The 20,860-nt window shown below is 39.8% G+C and overlaps 1 protein-coding gene across 7 annotated transcripts in view; it reads right to left on the minus strand.

Annotated features, from left to right (window-relative positions):
• JADE3 (jade family PHD finger 3) overlaps positions 1-20,860 on the minus strand; it is a 66,883-nt gene that overhangs the window by 12,529 nt on the left and 33,494 nt on the right. For 6 of the 7 annotated variants that reach the window (XM_074814974.1, XM_074814973.1, XM_074814971.1 and 3 more), the window contains 6 exons: positions 20,523-20,582; positions 19,302-19,384; positions 9,045-9,202; positions 6,986-7,176; positions 4,495-4,706; positions 1,772-1,939 (listed from right to left, as the gene is read on the minus strand). In XM_074814974.1, coding sequence (XP_074671075.1) covers positions 1,772-1,939; positions 4,495-4,706; positions 6,986-7,176; positions 9,045-9,202; positions 19,302-19,384; positions 20,523-20,571 — 861 coding nt within the window. In that variant the 5' untranslated portion in view covers positions 20,572-20,582. Of the gene's footprint in view, positions 1-1,771; positions 1,940-4,494; positions 4,707-6,985; positions 7,177-9,044; positions 9,203-9,352; positions 9,416-19,301; positions 19,385-20,522; positions 20,583-20,860 lie in introns of those variants that run through there. The other variant, XM_074814977.1, reaches the window with a different exon arrangement.

The following is a 20,860-nucleotide window of genomic DNA, read 5'->3' on the forward strand; positions in this document are numbered from 1 at the left end:
GAATGCCTTTTCAGAAAACATGAAATAGACTACACATTTACACTAAAAGACAATACAGACAGAAGAATAAAAGGATATAAACCAACAATGAGTACACTTTGGAAAGCAAAAACCTTCAAATGTCCCAATCAGTCAAGTGAGAGTCAAGAAAGCCTTTTGACAGCAGTAGCTCACAAGGAAGGAAGAAAAAACATTTTAAGACAGTGCTGAATGAGTTAATGAAGGAAAATACCTGGTGCAATTGCCTGCAACAATGTTAGCCTATACCTGGTGACTCATGAAGTCCCTCTCTTTGAACCTTTTACCACAAGGCACAGACATGTTTATGGCCCACTCCTCTCTGCATTCTGCCTTGCTCCATTTTGTTAGGGCCACAAGACGAAACGGCAGTGACTTTATAATTCATAACACTGGGATTTAAGCACTGCCACCTGGGTGCTCCCCCAGCAGCTTCTCTCCCTCAACTGGACGGAGGTGGCCAGGCAGGAAGGCCGAGTGTGCTCCCTGCCCTGCTGTCACCTGCTTCCCAAACCTGCTGGTTCCTCTTCTGCTGGTGAGAGCATCCAGGCAACCACATGCAGAAATGACCTCTTAGGAAAACCAGTCTGCTCAGAGCCAGGAGAGCTTCCAGCCAAGACACTTCGTAAGTACAGGAGAAGTCAGGAGATTTTTTTTTTTTCTAAATTTTAAAATAAATAAATCTTTTGGTTTTTTTCTCAAACCTTTTCTCCTTAAAGGTGGAAGAGATGCCAGGAACTACAAGCAGGCCTGAAAGGAAAAGTGCAACTGCAAACCTCCTTGAAAAGCAGATATATGCCTGAGACAGAGCTAGGAATTACACATTGCATGTGGTTGCTATGCTAAAAAAAAAATTAAAATACTCAGAATCTTAACATCTTCCTCAAAGTTTTGCAAACGTGAGGCCTGGCTGTGCTTGGGAGCAGAAGATTCAGAAAATAAGGCATCCATCCCCCCTGATGTCACGGTGCCGACAGATCTGGCTACCGCCTCGCGTTAAACCACCCACTGTAACGGATTTGCAGATCTTACCAGAAAGAAAACAGAAATATTCCAAGTACAAATTAAACACAAACCCCACCTATACATGAGTGAACGTTCCAATTTACAGAATTAAACTGTGATGCTAAACTTGATTCAAAATGGAAGAAGTGTAAAGCTTCATTATGAAACTCTCATTATATACAGGCACAGATATATCAAAAAAGCCTTTACTTGGAAAATGTAACATAGAAGATAAAAAGCCTCATCTCCCCACCGTTCGGAAAACTTTTAGTTCAAAAAACACCTTAACTACGAATCTTAAAATCCATCCTACACAAATAATGCAATGGGAGGGTTCTTTAAATTAAAAAAAAAAAAAAGAAAAAAAGAGAGCGGATGGATGTATTCATGCAAATCATACACCTAACTGAGCACACAAATTCATCAGAAAATAAGAGAGACAATGAAGCTGCAATTGTACAGTGAACATTAGCTTAAATCAGTAACCACTTCTAGCAGGTCGCTCAGATACCATACGACACCAAGAAGTGACTGCTGAGTAAATGGAGGGAACAAAGTGATTAATTAATGGAACATAAGCTGGACTCTCTCCCAGTCTTCACAGACTGTGCAGACTCATCAGAATAAAGCTTGGTATTAAGCCAGACAGATACCTTAAATCACGAGAATGTAAAAAAGGCAGAGGAGGGAACGAGAAGGAAGAAGACAGAAAGGAGTCGATACAAAAGAGACAGAAATTAGGTTTTACCTCTGGAATCCAGAGAGCACAGCTCACATGTGCCCACTTGGTCCCTGTCCTGGTAGCTTTCATGGCACCTCCTCTTTTGGGACACAGGAGGCACTGAGGATGTATTCCCAGGACGCATGTGCGACACAACCAGCTCCCTTCAGGTACTTTTAAGATTCCATAGCAGGCCTTGGAGGAAAACAGGTATTGAGATCATTGTGCTGAAACAATTTCACACATGAGCATTACTATTCATACGGAGCAAAGTTTTCAAACAATAAAGGCACCGTTTGGCCTTCACTTAATCCTTCTCTAAATTCTTCACTTCAAAATGAGTCAAGTGATCAAAGAGGTAAACAGCCTCTAAAGCAAAGTCTTTTTATGCCAGTTTCTTTTTAAAACATGTGCTGGTATTATTTGTTTATAGTGTAAAACATACCCATTGTGACTGCACAACACCACTGGTGTTAAGAACCTTTGTCTTTGCTTTTAGTGACTTTTGAATTTCTGAAGCAAAAACGGTAGACAGTTCTTTAAGTTGGCTTCTGCATCTAATCCTTTAAAAAAAAAATAAATCACAATTTCCTACTGCTAATAACTTTATACTCTAACATAATTCTATTTAGATGTGAAGGGATATGAGCTGTTTGACTGAAGACCGTTTCCTGCAACATTAAATTACCTTTGTGGTTACAGTTCTGTGAATCGTTTGTTACTTTAAATATTTATATAATATCGCTACAAAAATCATGGCATATACCACAATTACAAGGTGCTGGGTTTTATGCCTATTTCCTGAGTATTGCACTTAACCCCTCAGAAAATGAGAAATTTGTTAAGTTTTGCTAGGTTTGAGAATTAAACAAAAAAGAAGAAGAAATGAAAAAAAAAAATCAGTCTGCTTTCTGATTCAAATTCCTAGCGGTTCTAGATGTATCATGCTGTACACACATACACATATATTAAACTGATTGTATCTGAAACCACTGGCTGCCACCAAGGTCTAATTCCACTCAACTGCTTCAAATAAAGGTTTTATCAAAAGGGTGGCTTTTGGGGGAAATCCCACCATTCCTAACACCTTCTCTGGGAACAGTAACTCTAAAAGCCTCAACAGAATAGGATCATTAGCTGTAACATCTTTCTGATTCAAATCCAGTATAAACTTCCCACACTTGCCCTCCCAGCCTCCTGATGATAAGATCTCAGTATTTAAGATGAAGTATATCAGAAAACATTGCACATTTATGTCAGGCTTGTAGAAAGGGGGACTTTCCCGAATTAAATTCTGCAGGACTAACCTAAATGCTATTTTGATGTGATGACTGCTGTAAAACCCCAACAGGGGGAGCTGTAATCTAAATTTTACAAGTGATTTTTTTTCTTTCGTTCCCACCAGCATTCTTTCTATTACTAAAGCAGAAGTGGCATTACACCTAAGATCACATTTTGGAAACGGACTGAAACTATTGTCAAATTTAATCCAACTAAGAAATGGAGGAGGCCTAGACTACTACACCAGTAACTTCACAATGGGCTTGAGCCAGCATGATAGGTCACCATGAAGGAGAAAATTTCTCACACTCCTCCTTCCCCGCCCCCCTCTCCAAACTGTGTGATGACAAACAGATCTGACGCTGCTTGGTGAACCAGAGCTGATCTAGATTAAAAATCAAATTAGTAGTTGTTGTTAGGATTAGCTCTAGCCCTGACACACTCCCCAGTTTGTTTCAGGCAGATCTGGCACAGGGAAGGGTCAGGAGCAAGAAGGCAGCAGGCCATCAGCTCAAGCTCAGCTGTCAGCAGGCAACCATGAGCCTTTGACTGCAAATTCATCATTACTTTCAAACAGGCACAAGCAGGGGCTGAAGCAGGCAGCCCAGCTGCTGGCCGCATTCCTGTCACTGGCCGTGTTACTCGCACTCAGGCTCACATGGCTGCTTCACGCAGTGAATCAGATCAGGAAAGCAGTCGGGCTGGAAGCCAGCCCACTGCAAGCAGGGAGATGACAGGTCCTTTTTCAGCCAGATATGTTTTCCAAGTATTACTTGCAATCAGTACAAAAATATATTTTTTAAAAAAATCTTCTTAGTATCTTTTCAATTTATAGCAAAAACCCCTTCCAGAAACAGGACGCATAAAAACCACAGGATTCATGTCCTTTTTTTGATTACAAGGATAGCCCTGCCTGACTATGCTGAGCTCAGTCAGTGTAAGTCTTAGCTACATCTGAAACGCTATAAACGTGAGCAACACTCAGACTGAGAGCACAGTTATCACAGGTGCTTATGCCTTCTAAAAAAAGATCAGTCTGTTAAAGCATCTGCACGTGGCTTCAAATTTGGACAGTCTGTGTCAGTCCAATTAACTAATCAGTCAAGGAGGAAAAACCCCAGCTCTGAAACAAATGACCTTTAGATCCTTCACAAATAGGCAAGCCAGCATTTCCTGCCCTGTTTATCTTCAAAAGCAGGTTTAATAATAGGGGAAAAATTGTTTATGGTCACAGAGGAAGTACCTGCAAGTCCCAAGAACACATTTTGTGTTCCTATTAGACTGTAGATGTCCACATTTTTACTATGCTAGGCCACTTAATCTACTGTAACTGTCAGGGTACAAAAATTCAACTTAGTATTATAACACCCTTCACAAACAGAAAATCACAAAGCCCTCAGTTCAAATTCCAGACTTCCCAAGGTAAACTAAGACCACAGGACAGTGTCAACATTTCTGCATGCACTAACCTGATGGACACAGATATTACACTTGTCACAAAACACCATGTCATTCCCATCTTCACTGTCAGGGGACCGGCACACGTCACAGATGACATCTTCATCATATTCAATACCCAATCCTTCCTCAGTCTCAATAGCATGATTCATGTTCTCATGACAGTGCCGTTCCAGCACTTCAATTGTCTTTTCCATTGTGTTTTCATCCAGGGGCCCGCATCCTGCAACACAGAATAGGGAAAGGGAATTAGAGGACAATCAGGTGCCTCTGACTGAGTCTGAGATGCAGGAAGACAGAAGGACGACTTCTAGCAACTAAAGCAGTAGACATAGTGTCTTCTCTCCCATCATGCATACTAAAAATAAAAAATAAAATAAAAATAGAAAACCTTTTTCACTCACTGGCTAATTGTAGCATTATTTTATAAATACAAGTAGCTACTACTGGAGTAAAAGTTTAAGTTGTGCATAAAACACAAGACTTAAAGAAAATACTACAGCATAAAAGACAGACAACAGTTGCTCTAACTACTACCTGCTCCCATACAAGCCTTCCTCCACCTCCATCATTTTAAGAAACACTAATGACATCCAAAATCACACACAATGTTCTTCTGAAGACTAACTCCCTAGGAAATAAAACTTACCAAGAACACTTTAGATCTTATCGTGATACAGAAGTTGCCACCACCTGGTACCATCCAGTACACTACTTGAGTGATCAGCATGATGGTTATGAAAAGTGTTTTTATTGTTTTGTTGGGCTTTTAAAAATAAAACAGTAGCTAAATATACTGTTGGCAATCCATACTATCTGTTCACTTGAACACTACACATGCTATATACACTTAGCACTACTCAAACTTTGTGTAAACAGAACCAATTAAAAAGGATTTGTTATGAGACTGGTCCAGCTTGCAGCTTCAGGATGTACGCTGCATAAGAAACCCTACGATGTTCACAACTACAAGAAATCTCCAAACTGCATCCTCTCAAAATCCTCAGTCAAAAATGATGCTGCTGTCCGCAGTCTCCACTATTTACTCAGACCTTTAAAGCCTGGGTTATTCATGTAACATTAGTATCAGAGGCTAACATTTTAACTGCTGGACTCTGCTGGACTATGCACAAGAGTATGGCTACTAATTTTAATTCCTTGTTGCAAATGATAAACAGGGAGATAGAAAAGATGACTGCTGATAAAAAGTGCCTTCTGCTATTAACCTGGTCTCTCTGATGCCTGAATATTTTCTCACTCCCCATGTTAAAAGAATTGCAGAATTATTCAGGTGGGGAGGGACCTTCCAAGGGGTCCAGCTCAGTCCCTGGCTCCAAGCAGAATCAACAGTTAATCTAGACAAGGTTGTTGCTCAAGACATATGTCTAGTCAGGTCTTAAAAAACCTCTATGGATGGAGATCTGCCCCCCAGAAAAGCTAACAGCTTTTGCTAACAGCATCCCTATATGACTGGGAAGCTTGTCCTTGCTTCTACCTCTTACATACATCCTTCAGCACTGGAGCTCAGGTATGAGTTCCCTCCTTCACCAAGCTGGTCTCCCTCCTGACACATCTACTAGTTTTCATGAATGTCTGGATGGATCTTTCTTGTGCTTGGAGGAGACTGTCCTTAAAGTCCTACTAGCTCTCTTCAGCAGTTCTGCTCTTCAGAGCTGCCTCCCAGATCCCACCTACCAGTTACCCAAATAAGTAGAAACCTGCTCTCCTGAAGGCCAGGACCAGGAGGCTACTTCCTTTCCTCATTCTCCTCAGGATCTCAGTCATGATTATTTCACAGCTACTACAGCCAATGCCATCATCAATTATCACACCCCTACAGGTTCTTCCTTGTTTGTGAACAGCAAATCCAGGAGATGCCAAGTATCTCCTCCTTTTGCCCACCTGTCCTTCCTAAAGGACCTGAAAACATCCATGGAAGAATGCCAACTACACAGGCAATTCCACCCCAACTCTGTTACTCCAATGATAATGCCATGATTATTTTCCATAGCTCACTCCCCCTCATTGCCCTCTATACCCACAACTTGGATGGAAAAAAGAAAGTTTACTTAGCTGATTTTAAATAGGCTAACATGTGAAACTTAATTACTCTGTTAAGCAACCCAGCATGCAAGCTCCTCAGAACCCTGTATTTGTAGCAATATATGTTCAAGTTCAAGAAATAGAAACATCTGCTTTTCCTACATAGAACTTTTAACTTTGGAAGTCCTAAAATTAATTCCACCTGGTGTGGGCTTTTTCTCTCCTGTCTCAGTCTGCGGAAGTTACACATGATTTTGGATGTGAAGAAGTTTTTAAGCACAACAGGTAAAGCAAAACATCAACAGTCAAACAATCCATTATTTTAAGCATTTTTACCTCCTGTTTTTCTTAGCATTTCCATTCAATTCTCATTCAGTGATCTTTAAGAGATCTCACACAGCAGACAACTCAACAGAAAATAACTGCTTCTTTTAAAATTAGAATGTGTTGTGAAATTACCCATTTCTGTAAGCTCTTCATTTAGCTCCTGAAGCCAAAAGATGTCCATGTCATCCAAGTCATAGCGACACACAGATTCTGCCAGTTCCAAAATGTTGATGTAACCTGGTTCTGTGGGCTCTTGGCTGGAACAGTGGATGTATTTCCTGGGTCGTGTATACAGTACTTCTTTCACCTTTTCTGCTACAACTCTAAAGTAAAAAAAAAAAAGCTGTAACTATTTCTTTAAGATCCGTCCTTTAAAGACATGAAATATTTGCTATAAGTGCAAAGAAACCTTGTTTCACAGATCTTAAACTAGTCAGTAAGCGTAGCCAGGCTAGGGAGACAGGATTCTGTAAATGTAGTTTCTTCACACAAAATGTGCTAAGGTTTTCTACGTATACAGAACTCTTTTTAAAATGTAAGGCTGTGCATATGATTTTCAATTTAACAAATGCTACTAGTGCTATGATGCAAGTGGTTTTGAAACCCGCAGAAAGTATTATGCACAAACACCCCTACAATCTTTGTTCTGTATTCTCCGTAAATGATAGAAGGAAATCTTGCCAACTGATTTCTTGAAAATACCAGCTTTTTCACAAAAGCTTAATTTATTCTACTGCAGTGTGTTGTGGGGTGGGGGGGGAGAAATGCTTGATCTTCATTTGGGAAAAACAGTCTACCCTTATTTTGTAAATGACACTTTATCCATGTTGCAAATGTATTATTTTTGTTATGTAAGAACCATTCTGATGCCAAGCAAAAATGTAAAGTGGAAAAAACAGCTAAAAATCATCCAGGAAGAAGGGGAGAAAAATATTGGTGTTTTCAATCTTTCAATTATTTTAAGAGAGAAAACTCAGCATTTGATTAGTAAACTAGCCTATGGGAATGGAAAGACTGACCTTAGCTAGATAAAGTTAATCTCTCTGAATTCAACGCAAGAGGCCCTGCATGTGAAAGGAAGCCAGGGAGATACTGAATGGAACAGTGCCATGCGTGAGCTGCTCCGCATGCTTTCTGGAGCTAAGCCTCCCCAGGACAAGGCGAAAAGAAAAACTGTGGGAAATGAGGCAAGAGGAGGAAAGAAGAACCAGGGAGCAGTCAAGCAGTATCCCACATAATTCTTACTGAACAATGTGAGTTGTCAATGTTAGCACAAACAATGTTCTTCTGCCATTCTTCCTCCCCCTTCACCTTCCTCATTTTTTCCTCTTGTTCCCTTGTGAGCTTTTGTTTTCTCTGGTCCAGCCAAACCTATAGCTATTTTTTCCTCTAATGTAATACTCCTGGTATGAGATGCAATATATTTATTTTTAATAACTTGGTACTGACAATAGCTCCAGTGGAAATTAAATTATGCTGGCATCAGCGCTTTCACTGGACAATTCATTTATCTTCGTCTCAAAGACCATGCTGGCAATAACATTTCTATGTTGAAACACACTCTGTTTCCACCAGGAAGGGTTGTAGGACTACAGTGTTATGTTTTCCTAGTCTAAGTGTAGTGTGAGAGAACGAAAGGTTATTTATCTATCTTCTGAAACTGGGATCACTGAACTTCTATAATGTTAAGCAGCTTTTTGTGGCAAAAGGCAGCAGAAAGGGTTAAAGCTCTAGCAACAATAACCAAAATTAAATTACGTGAACAAGTAAGTAACTTTATCAGGTATCAGTAACTACTGTGTGAGTACTGCTCTACATCATCATGCTTTATAGGGAAGCCTTTCAAGTAACATGTATAAGATGCGGTTTTACTTTTAATTTATTAAACTCACCATACTCAAATGAGAATACAGTTTTTAATCCACATCACTGTGTCACTCAGTAAAACAGATCCCCTTCTTAAACTCACAATGTAGATACTATAACAGCGTACAGACAGAACCAGATCTGGACTGAAGTGCCACAGAAATGTTTTCCAGATTGGTACTTGTTTGGTTTAAGAACATGCCTGAAGGCTGCTACATTGGAGATTTAAATATAATAACATAGAAAAGCTGACTGCATTTAGACAACCTATTTCTGAGAGACCATATTCTCTAAGTTGATGTTTTGTGCATATGATTGCCATTACCTGAGAGAAGGCTGTGGAATAGTTTCTGGACTGGCTGGAACTTGAACCCCTTTTTCCCATTCTTGTTTCCATGTGTCCGCAAAGATATAATATTCATCAGGGTTGACATGGTGAGAATCTGGTAGTTTCATGGCACTAATGAGATCCTTGCGGAACACCTGCAAGAAACACCAGGGAAAAGAATGACTTGAGAGTGTTGTGCTAAAGGAAGCAGTAGGTATTTTTCTTCATCTACACTGAAACAATGCACATACCTCGACAATTTTTTTAAACAGTACCAACACACAAACAAGTGAATTTTAAATTACCTAGATTATTAACTCTCGGTGTATCAGGTACAGTATGACAAGAAGTTTATGCTAACTCCAAACCATGCTGCTGCCCAAAGGCTAAACAGAAGGAAGAAGGCTGTTACAGAAGACCAGGGAAAGGAGGCCTGACTCTGATTTAACACTCCTCACCACATCACTTTCAAACAGTTTATTTTACTTGCCAGTCTGTAGGCTTTACCCCATCTTAGATACAAGGTAGCATATCCTTTTCTTTCACTCAGTTTAGCTACTTTAAACTGTCATGTTCATCATGGGCTACGAACAGTTGCCATGGCGAAACTGATGTATAGGGACTTACTCATTTATTAAAACCACTTGAAGTTTTACCGGTCAGGATCTCCAGGATCAAAGATGAACAGCTGCCTTTGCTGAAACACGAGACCTGTGTTGCTCTGTGCCTGAAACCCAGCGATCCAGGCACAGTGACACAATCAAGCCTCAGCATCTTTTAGCAAAGCTTTAAAATGAGACACGCCATCGTGAAACAAAGCAAACCATCGGTGATAAACCTCCAGCCATAGCATTCAACTCTTGGTTCAAAAGAATTAAGTTTTTACGAGCATGCAAACACAATTATCAGTCATCTCAAAGCTTACTTAATGTCAGTATCTGTGAAATACAGGTGCATACAATTTAAATAAAGGGCATACGTATCCTTTGTGTTTTGTTTTGTTTTTTTCTCCTCTGCTGCTACACTGCACCACTTTAACATTCATAAAAGCAAAACAGTGACTGTGTCTTGGTGTTAGGGAGACATCACAACTAATTAACTGTATTATCATAACGAGAAATCAAATCCTCAAAGGGCAATAAAATGAAACGGAAAATATTCCTGCAATAAGCTGTGGCAGGTTGAACTCTCTTCTTACTAATTCAGCTTTATAGCCAGAAGAGTAATAAAATATCTCAGAGCCAAGTATCTTCGTGTACCCTTTTCAATTTGACAGCACCAGACCGGTTATGCCTACTGCAAAAATTCTCATCTGTTCTTGGAAATCATTAAGTAAACATTATTAAAAAAGGCTCTATGCTAAAAACAGGTAATGAAATAGGCTGCTGGTGACCTGGAACTTCGGTGTTACTTCATTATGTCCTACAACAGCATCGCACGTGGGCTGCCGGGAGAGCAAGCTGACTGAGGGAACTCAAAACCACAGACTCAAGGCTCTCTTATTTGCTACTGATTGTTATCTGCTTTGGTTCAGACCAGACTGTTCACTGTTATCTTCTGTGCAAAACTCCTCTGGTACCTAACAGGCCTGTATTCAAATCTCAGTGACAAGAGTGAAAGCATTAAGACTGCAAGCATCTATTTTTTTCCAAGAAGTATGTGTACACACCAAAAATAAGTGGCATAGATCATTTTACATTTTAAAAGGCATTTTCAGTTCCTGTGTTACAGGTACAGAACCAGGATTATGAGAAATATTAACATGGCACAATGTCAAAGAACTCCAGAAGGAAAAAATAACACAATAAATGAGAAGTGCAATGTCTGGTTTAATTATCAGAAAAGATATTCCTCAAACCTTATCTGAGGTAAGTGCTTTACAAACTACCTTTTAAGCCACTGACAGAATACAGAAGTGCTTTGTATCAAGCCCACTATTTTTTAAACACTAGATGAAAAATGCTATTAAAGGCATCAGTATTCTAACTACATTGCTTAGCAGCAAATTCATCTTCTGATCATCCATTATGCATGTGAACTGTATCATCTCTAATTTTAGAGCACAAATCCCCTGGAGCATAGACTTTTCTGATGGTTTTTTTGACTGTTGTACAGTACTGACCACACCACAACATTAAGTTCTCTGCTTCAGATTTCTAAAATTTACAATAGAGGTACCACCAATGGTCAAAGATGCAAACATAACTGTTGAAATCTTAAGGAACCCCAAAACTCAACCAAGACTTCCTAAGAATGGCCTATTTATACTTGTGATAACAGTGCAATTGAGTATTTCCTGCAGACGCTTGGAATCATTAAAATCTCTAGCTCTCATCATTCTTCATTTCTTCACGTGTGGCCAAGCAGGGTCTTCCAATAGTAAAATACTCTCAGAGGACAATGTATGAGAACACTCACTCGATATTTCCTTTGTTGTGGAAGTAAACCAAAACACCCAGAGGACCCCCAAAGAGAGTTTTTCTGACAAATCAAGTAAATGTCACTTCAGCAGCCAGCCTCAAGGCTACGAACTAAGCCAACTCAACAAAGAGCAGACACACACCTTCAGGATTTAGACAGCCAGCTTTTCCTTGTGGTTGTTTCTTTTTGGACACTTATCTGAAATACAATGCAGCTCCTTTACTAACTGTATCCATAAAGCAATAGCTAGTCCTTTTGGCAAGGACCACCTTCACTTCACTGTTAGCCCATGAAGGGCAGTGGTCACCTTTCAGTCACCCAAAAGCAGTTCTATTTCTTACCATACATAAAACACAACCTTTCAACTTTAGTATCATCTGTAATATCATACATATTGAGAAGACCAGAAAAATGAGGATGCCAGATCTAAGCTAAAAAGGCACTTCCATCCGGACACATGACTCCTCAAGAGTAGGCTCAGCTAGCACTGCATGTCTTTACCACGCTCGAGAAGGGCCTGGCAGAGCTGAGCGACAACCGATCGCAGCTAGCAGAGCCAGGTCCGTACACACAGGAACGGGAAACTCCCCACTGCTGTAAGCATTCACAGAACTTACTGCATGACGGTGGGGTTTTTAAAAAAAAAAAAAAAAAAAAAAAATCTTTTCAGCAGCTGAAAGCATGAGAGAAGAGATGAGCTTTAGCTCTGCTCACCATGCAAGACTGCTTGGTCTGAACTTGTCATTTCATTTTGCTGCCAGAAATTTTTAGTTTCAGTTGAAGAGGGTGCAGTGCTTTGAGCAAATGATATCAATGAAAAATGTGTTTGCTTATGTACTAGTACTACTACTACTACTAATAGGCATTTTGTTGAGAAACTCCAATAATTATTTCATGCTTTAGAGCTGGAGCTTAAATCTAGAGATCTTGTTCTCTGGTCAAGATTAGCTTTTTGCTCTGCAGTAAAAGTCTGCCTGGATTTGCTGAGGCAATGAGAACTTCCTAGTTGCCTCTGCAAAGATGTGCTGCTGTCTCTAAAGCCTTTAAAAGCCAAATTCTACAAAAATTCTCAAGAAATAAGGATGCTCTGCTCCCTCACAGCACTAACACACCAAGCAACCACAGTATCATGGAGCTGTGGAAGGAAAGATATGGTTTATATGTTTTATTTGTTTTTCAGACATCTGAGTCCTATTTGGAAATTATGTTAGAAGGGTACATCCACGGAAAATTAACTTCTTAGAATCCATTTATAAATGCTTCGCCAAAGGCTGTCTATGACTTTAACCCGAACTCCTCCCAGAAGCACTCTATGAAAATTCAACATACACTCTTCCTCACAGGACTCTCCTGTGCTTATTCTGTGAATAAATCAAGCCTGTAAAACAATTAACACCATTTTGTGTGAAGTATCCTTAACCACTAAAGATATCAGGGAGGATACAAGTAATACTATAGAGAATTACAGTAAAATATTAGCATCAAAGACAAGAGAGTGGATCTTGACAATACAACAGTCTTCTAACAAACCCCATCTTCACTGCACAACTTAAACATCAGATCTGCACAGACTGTCAGGTGCCTTTTGTTCATGACCTTTGCAAACCTAAAACTACATTTAAAAAAAAAAATTCAAACACCTTTTCCAATACCCCTCTGAAAGCTACTACTGAAGCTGACTGATGCCATTGCTCATTCACCCTGTGCTGCCCAAATGCATGTGCAAGGGAAAACAAAAGGATTGTGTAATCTCTTAAAAATGGAGAGAAAAGCGCTATTTCTTATTGTGACACACTCTGAGCTTTCAGGTACTTTGACCACCTGCTTACAAACCCCAACAAGCGTAAGCTGCTTGTCACACATGCCTAGGCCATGACTGGGAACTGAACCTCAAAGGTTTAAGTAAATTGTGGGTTAATTGATCTGTTGTTACTATCAAAGCAGGATTTCTGCTGGATTGCATCTAATTGCTTCAGTCCTATGGCTTTCCCTGCCCGTGAGTCAGCAACATGTTTTTGTTCCTAGTGCCCACTGCTTAGAGAGTTGGAAGATCCACTGCTCCAGAAACACAGAGCAATGACTTTAAAAAGGCAGGAGGGAACTACTATGTCCCATGCTGTCCCCCCCTCCAAGAGGATATTCTCAGAAATCTTTTACAGAAAACAGTCTGGAACAAAGGCCAATATCCTCTCTAACCAACGCTGAAACAGCTAGTATTTTCCTGGACTTCTGGTCTCCTTCACAACCTCTCTAAGGCCAACTTTGAAATTCCAGGTGCCAAACACTCAAACTACAGTGGGCCCTTCCTGTACAGTGTAAAGTAAATTAACACAAAAGTTTTTCATTATGTTTGGGGTCAGATCATCTTTTTTAATTCACCTTTGAAAGGACCTAGCATTAAAGCTGACTCCACTACTGTAGCTATCAAGTAGAACACCCTCAGCCAAATTTAAACACACTTATAAAGCAGCAGTTTACACCTAAAATCACCTCATAAATAATACAACAAAACCCAAGTTGTAATATGACCTATTACAAGTGTAAAATAGCCACATGGTATCTGAGCATAGATGTTTCACAAAATGTGCAAAAGGCTGTCCACTTACAGAGGATGAAGCTCTAAGAACAAAATTTGATGGGCTCATCCTGGACAGGTAAAATTTTTCTTGTTAGTATGTTACAACCTGGGCATGAAGTTTCTGAATTAAGGCACCTCATTATAGAGGAGTCTGGAGACTCAAGAGAGAGTGAGGTTTTTTTGTTTGCTTGGGGTTTTTTTTAGTACTAAAGTAAATAAAAGGCAACATAATGTTAAAATGGCAAAGCAGCTACAGTTCCAGGCACGTATACTGACTGGACTGAAAAACTTAAGATGTTAAAAAAGCTGGGACAGACAGACAAGAATAAGTGTAGCTGTCAAGCATCCACACAATTTGGACATGCACTACAGTAAATCCTAATGTTTGAACCCCTAGTCCCTAAAACTATTTTTATGAATTATCCAGGACTCAAGCAAACGCAATACTGTATTTTGCTTTTAAGTAGCCACGAATCTTCCAAGCCTCCTTTACAAGCATGTAGAGGAAAAGCCAGGAAATCAGATATTAAATCAACCCTATCTAACATCATGTCTCTGACAGTATCTCAGGAGCCAGAAGAATGTGCAAGAACACGTCAAGTTTCCTTCTGGTTGCTAATCAGACATAAGGTTTGGATTTTGGGATTAATCCTAACAATCAATTTTAAAAATGGTATTAATTTATACAGATATTTAGAAAAATCTGTACTCGTTATCATCTATCCAATTCCTTTTTTAATCTTGTTTAATTCTCAGTCTCAACAACTTCCTGTAGCAGATGAGCTTCACGGTCTAATTACATGACGCATGGAAAGGATATCCTTTTAATTGCTACAGATTTCCTAACTTTTGGCCTCATTCATCCCCCTCCTGCCCTGCCTTTCCTCCCCAATTCTGCCATCACAAGAATAGGCAGGACTGAAGCTCTAGCGCTGCTGCTTCCAGACCATTCATACTTTACTGTTATGCCTACTCATTCACTTTGAAAGGTAAAATAGCTCAGCCTGTTCACAAGCAAGCTTTTCCACGCCCTTATGCGTTCAGGTCACCTCTTGCTAAACTGTTCAAATAGCCTGAGATGGTAGCAAAAAAAGCAAAAAAAGATCAAAAAATAACCAATGAGGTTGAACCTCTGAGTTACATAAAAGTATTGTAACTTTTTTTTTTTTTTTAAATCAACTAACCCAAGCAGGCTAAAAAAACAGCTCAATGAAATGTGTAAGGCATATTCGCCAGACACCCTGAGAAGCCTGTACAGATGCCCAAGTTAATTCAGAGTTTTCTAAAGTAAGTGTGCCCATAAAGGTAACAGTCTCCTATTCTATTATGCATGGTACATGCAAAGCAATATGATTTAACCATGCTACCCATTCATTCACAAAACAAAACCAACCACTTTCATACTGCAAAAAAGAATCCATTTTCTGCCAAGAGCCTAGTCTTACAGGGTGCTCCTCAGGATCAAGACCTACAATTTATGCTACAGTTAAATGCCACTAAGAAAAGTTTCACATACCCAAATAATGAAAGCAGACCATTTACTTGTAGAAGACAAGCTACATTTCACATGATAACACAGCTGTCACTGTCAGCATTAAGGAATTAAAAACTACTATTCCTGTGAGATTTAAAAGCCTATTTGCAAAGAGAGGTAAAATACTGCCATCTTATATGGGAAGGGTTAAAAAAAAGCACAATGCTAACTTAACTCCTTTACAGTTTCAAGAGGAAGAGAGGACTGAAAAAAAAGTAAATATATAAGCTTGAGTGCCATAAAGATCTTAAGCTCTCTTGTGACCCTACTAGCCTAAGGGAAAAGAAACTGTCAAGTCATTCAGAACAGTCCAGCTAATAGGTTTTCCCTGCAAAAATGATTCCAACTACTCTGCCATCATTTTCTGCTACAGCTTCCACAGAGACAGGAAACTGCAAAAGTACAGGCTTCATGCTGAGCCAGACATCCAAATGCCTCCCTACCCTGCTACTCCCACACAGCCTACTGCTTAGGCCTGCGAGTCCCTCCTGTCTACGTTTAAACCCATGAGGGGCAACAGCACGAATGGCATGTGGCCAACATCATCATAAAGGTCTGAAAAACTGTTATGACTTATACTGCTGGTGTGCCTGTAACACAATTTATTTATTCCAAGTAAATGTTAAAGCTAATCAGAGAGCAGAATTTTTAAGGCTCCATTTCAGTAGATTGTAATCCAGAAGGGGAGCACCAAGGAAGAGCCACGGTCTTGCTTTTGAAATTACGTAGAGAGACACCGTGGTCTGAAGAAGCATCGTTACAAGCTTGCCTTGTTCTCACCTTCTTCTCCAAGGAGGTGAACGGGGTAAGAGGACCCCAGGTCTGACCCAATAACATCCCTTCTGCATCGATGTAAACCCCTGGGGTAAGTCAGGCTCTGGGAATGGGCTTTGGCATTTGCACTCTAACACTGCAGCCCTTTGCCCTGCAGTAACACCAGACGACCTTGCTTCACTGATGCCAACCCTGCACCCACCTTGATTCTGAAACACCTGGGAGGCAATTCAAGGCAGAGCAGTCCTCAACTGCAGCCACTCATCATTTTTTATAGGTGACCAGAGAGGACCATGGCACATACAGACAAGTCCTGTGAAGCAACTGACAGATACACTAACTTGCTTGTTGGTCACAGTACCAAAACAGAGCTTTTATTTGGAGAGAGAACCTAGGTACTTGGGTTGGGCTGGAGACAGTTGAGGAAGTGGAAAAAAGGCTATGCATTCACATGCAATTTAATTGAGAAAGCCAGGCTTACTGGCATGAAAGAAAAATTAACGTATGAAGACCACAAGCAAAAATATTCCCAAACAGCTATTTATAGCTTTGACCTTTAGGATTTTCTGCATCACTAAGTCAAGAAACAGCCTGCTGCCTGGCAAGCAGAGGTGAATGAAAGGAGAGCAATGCCAACTTGTGAAAGAGAGCCCTTGCTAAAGGGATGCTGTCAGTCTGAAATTTTAAATTTCTAAGTGATATTAGACAACTATTACTACAAAAAACTTCTGGAATTACAACATGATTTTTGGAAGGGTGTGTGGTGGGATCTCTTTTCAGTCTTTGCTTTACATCCTCATCACCAGTTGGTGCATAAATAATCAATTTCAATGCTCTGCTGACAACAGCATTTCATGTAATACACTCTCCAGCATATGCTTTTCAAGGGGTTGGAAGGAGTGCTTGCTTTGCTTCTAGCAGAAGGAAAGGAAAAACTGGAAGGATAGCCAAGACTCTTATGTACAAGCAGTAGAGATTGTTATTGTCACCTTCCCTTCCCTTTCCCAGGGGGCTTTTAATTTTTTTTCAGGGTTCTTTTAAATATTGTACTTGGGGACACTCCTCCAGAAGAGGACATATTCTAAGGTTTGAGACTTCTTTCTTTCCTTTCTCTCTTTTTTTTTTTTTTTTGATCTCCCTGGGAGGGATATCTGAAATGGAAGATGATAAAAAGATGCCAGGAAGCATGATGTTATGAAATACAGTTTTTTAATTCCAAGTGTATATTCCAGATTTTGTTCTTCAAAGTTTCATATTTTCAAGCACTAAAGCCCTCAAGATTTTGTCTTCAAACAGGTAGACAGCAGCAAAGCAGATCTCAAGAGGAGGAACTGAAAACACTGCTCATTTTAATTTCTAGAAGTTACATAAACAGCACACTTGTATGCTATATGCATGGACCACATCTTCGTAATTATTGTTTATAATGTATATACGCACATAAAGACAGCATGGAGCAAAGGCAAAGAAAACTGTAATAGGACAATCCCTAAGAAAAGATACAAGAAGAAAGCTGGAAGGCTGGACAGAAGGAAGGGATTGGTAAGAGACTGGCACTGAAGTGCGTTTGAAACAGCAACAAGTCTGGCAGTGTACGTGTTTCAGTTTCCATTTGTCCAGCTTGGCTAGTAACAAAGCTACTGCCTAGGCAAACATGAGCAACAATTACAAGACCTCAGTAGTCACAAGCTGTTTTAAGATTAAAATTCTTACAGAACCATAATCCTCAGACCAGCGTTTTAAAGGTAAAAAGTGTAGTAAGCTTTTCTTAACCTTTTGGTGGCTGTAAATAAAACACTGTAGCTGGTTGTGGCCCATTTTGCTTTTACTGAAACATTCATGCAAGATTCTCGTTTAGAAATTAATCAGTGAGTTTTCTTCAGCTAACTTCTGATAAAAATTAAGCTTCCGAAGGAAGGACAAGTTCTGTAACATTTACCTTGTTCTTACCAAACCAAACTCATCTAGTTAGCAGCATTTAGAAAAGAAGCATGAAGTATGTCTGCTGAATAGCTTTTGCTGTATGAGCACAATCTATATAATTTATGCAACCTCTCACAGTAGTATCTAAGCAGGTAAAAAGTTGATGGTATAGTACACAAAATTACTTCTGGGACATAACACTCAGCTTTAAATTCTAGAGAAGGAAAGTAGGTTCTGTAAGTCACCTCAGGCACCAACAGTCATACTAGCATGTTGAAGGACTCATTTGGAGAGAATGTGTTGGCAAGTAAGGGGGATTAGTTACAAGAAACTTTTCGCCCATTTGCAGTTATTATGTGACTTCAGCCCTTAAGAAAGCAAGAATCAGATCTGGAGAAGGCAGCCAACAAATCCTCCCCAAAAAGGGCCATCAGTGGAACAGCTGATAGGATGGATTTGAGCACTGGATTGTGCATAAATGCCAATTTATTCAATTAGGGAATAATACAGATCCAGTGACAGTGGTGACAGGTGTAGAGGTCCTAACAGGTGAGGCTGGCAGAGTAAAAAAGCTTTATTGAAGGTAAAAAGCCAGGAGTGAGAAAGTGGCAGAAGATGAGTAAGCACTGTTCATACACATCCTGCCCACTTCAGCGTCCCACTGTTTTATCCTAAAGCAGAAAGAAAGTATCCTTCCCATACATACACATGAACCACTTCCTTCTGTGGCATGCTCTCAAATCGTAAGACCATCCTAGCTTTTTCAATTTCAAAATGAGACTAAATTTCAGGGGAAGAAAGAACTGTATGTTAGCCCACAAATGCCATAAGTCATTTTGGGAGATCAAACACCAGAGCTCCTGTAATTCTTGTTCAGTGGGGGAAACACAGTTTCACAGAGAATTTGACAGGTGACAAAAGGACCCACTGGCACTAGTTCAAAGCTCACGGTTTCAAGGCTTAAAAACATGAAAACTACATGACAAAAAACTACTAGTGACCAATCTTTAACCCTCGTTCTTACCTCAGCAGGTTTCTTTTGTTCATTTGCTGGTGTTTTTGACTTGCTCCTGTATTTAGAACAAGAAGAAAAGGAAGTGGAAGGACCTGTTAAAAAAAAAAAAAGGGGGGGGTGGACCATTAACCATTATAGCTTGTTTCAATTAATTTAATTTTTCTGTAAAACACAAGGCACTCTAATCTCTTGAATTATCATAATTTTTTGACAAGATGTGGGCAAAAAACGCTTAGGCAGTCTGTAGGCTTGATTACTGCCCCTCCTGTTCCACTTGTTCTTTGTAAAACCGCAGCACGTTGAGCTTATGGGTACATTCTGCTCTGCCCAATACAAGCATGAGTAAACAAACAAGCAGGCAGACCACCTTCCTTCATTTCCTTTCTAACAAAGTGGAAGGATGAACAAAACCGAGGACAGAGTTTGCAAGTGCTAGAATAACAAACACAAAAGCAATGATACTAAAGTGTGCTGATGAGAGATGCAAACAACCATAGTGTGATGTCTAGGCATTTCTGGGCAAAATGTTATTTCAGTACAGGATACATTGATGACTTGCAACAAATACAACAATGAATCATCATTACGTATAGAGATATTAGATACGCACAGGTTTATAAGAAACAAACAAGACCCTGCCATACAGAAGGTTTTTTTGTAGATAAAATGGGAAGATGCAACCTCAGGCAGATGTGTGCCAAGGAACATTTAAAAGATAACTTTACTAAATTGTGTAACAGACCAAAGTGGAATAGATCAAGAACCAGTATAAGATAACACAACAATCAATATACTGGTTATAACTCTATCTTATCTATAACTCCAACACAGAAATGCTCAAACAGCTTGCCACCCCCAGTAATTTTAAAGTTGAGGCTCTACACAAGAGACAACAGGACTACTTTTAAAAAAACTAATTACAAAATAGGACCCTTGACATCAAAATTTATCTTGAATTATGTATTATTTTTCCCAACTCTGAAAGGGAAACACAGAAGTTTTTCTTCAAATTCTAAGTTCACTCAAAACTCCCCCCAAATTTACAGGATCCTTTGCTTCATTTTCCTCCTGTAACAGGATTCAGAACACTAAAGACCACAGAACGCAAAAAGAAATCAAGTAAGAAACATTTTTTTTTAATTATAAGAGGTGAAACGGTTTGACCTCAAACCACAGAAGGAAACCACAAGGGGGTGATAGACCAAAGAAAAACTGGTAGGTATTACTTACTCTCATTGTCTGAACTGTCACTGGTGCTTAAATGCCTGTGGCGTTTCATCCTGACGCATCCTAAAGAGAAAAAAAAAGTTGATGGCAACCATTCTACCAGAAAATCACCGGCTGCTGGCTGACGCCAAGCTCTGCGTACTAAAGGCAAAGCTCCTCTGAAGAGCTTTCAGGCACGTAAATAATCCCGGTTCAGCCACTACATTTTATTTCTGCAAGCAACTGTTAGATCACAGTATTATTTGTGAAACTAAGCACTCTCCAAACCAGCATGCCTCTGCTGGGCAGAGCTCGCTTTAAATTCTGCAGAAGGGAGTGCAACCCGCCAGCTGATTCCCGGC

Source organism: Strix aluco, chromosome 2 (genome assembly GCF_031877795.1).
Source record: "Strix aluco isolate bStrAlu1 chromosome 2, bStrAlu1.hap1, whole genome shotgun sequence".
NCBI classification, from domain to species: Eukaryota; Metazoa; Chordata; class Aves; order Strigiformes; family Strigidae; genus Strix; species Strix aluco.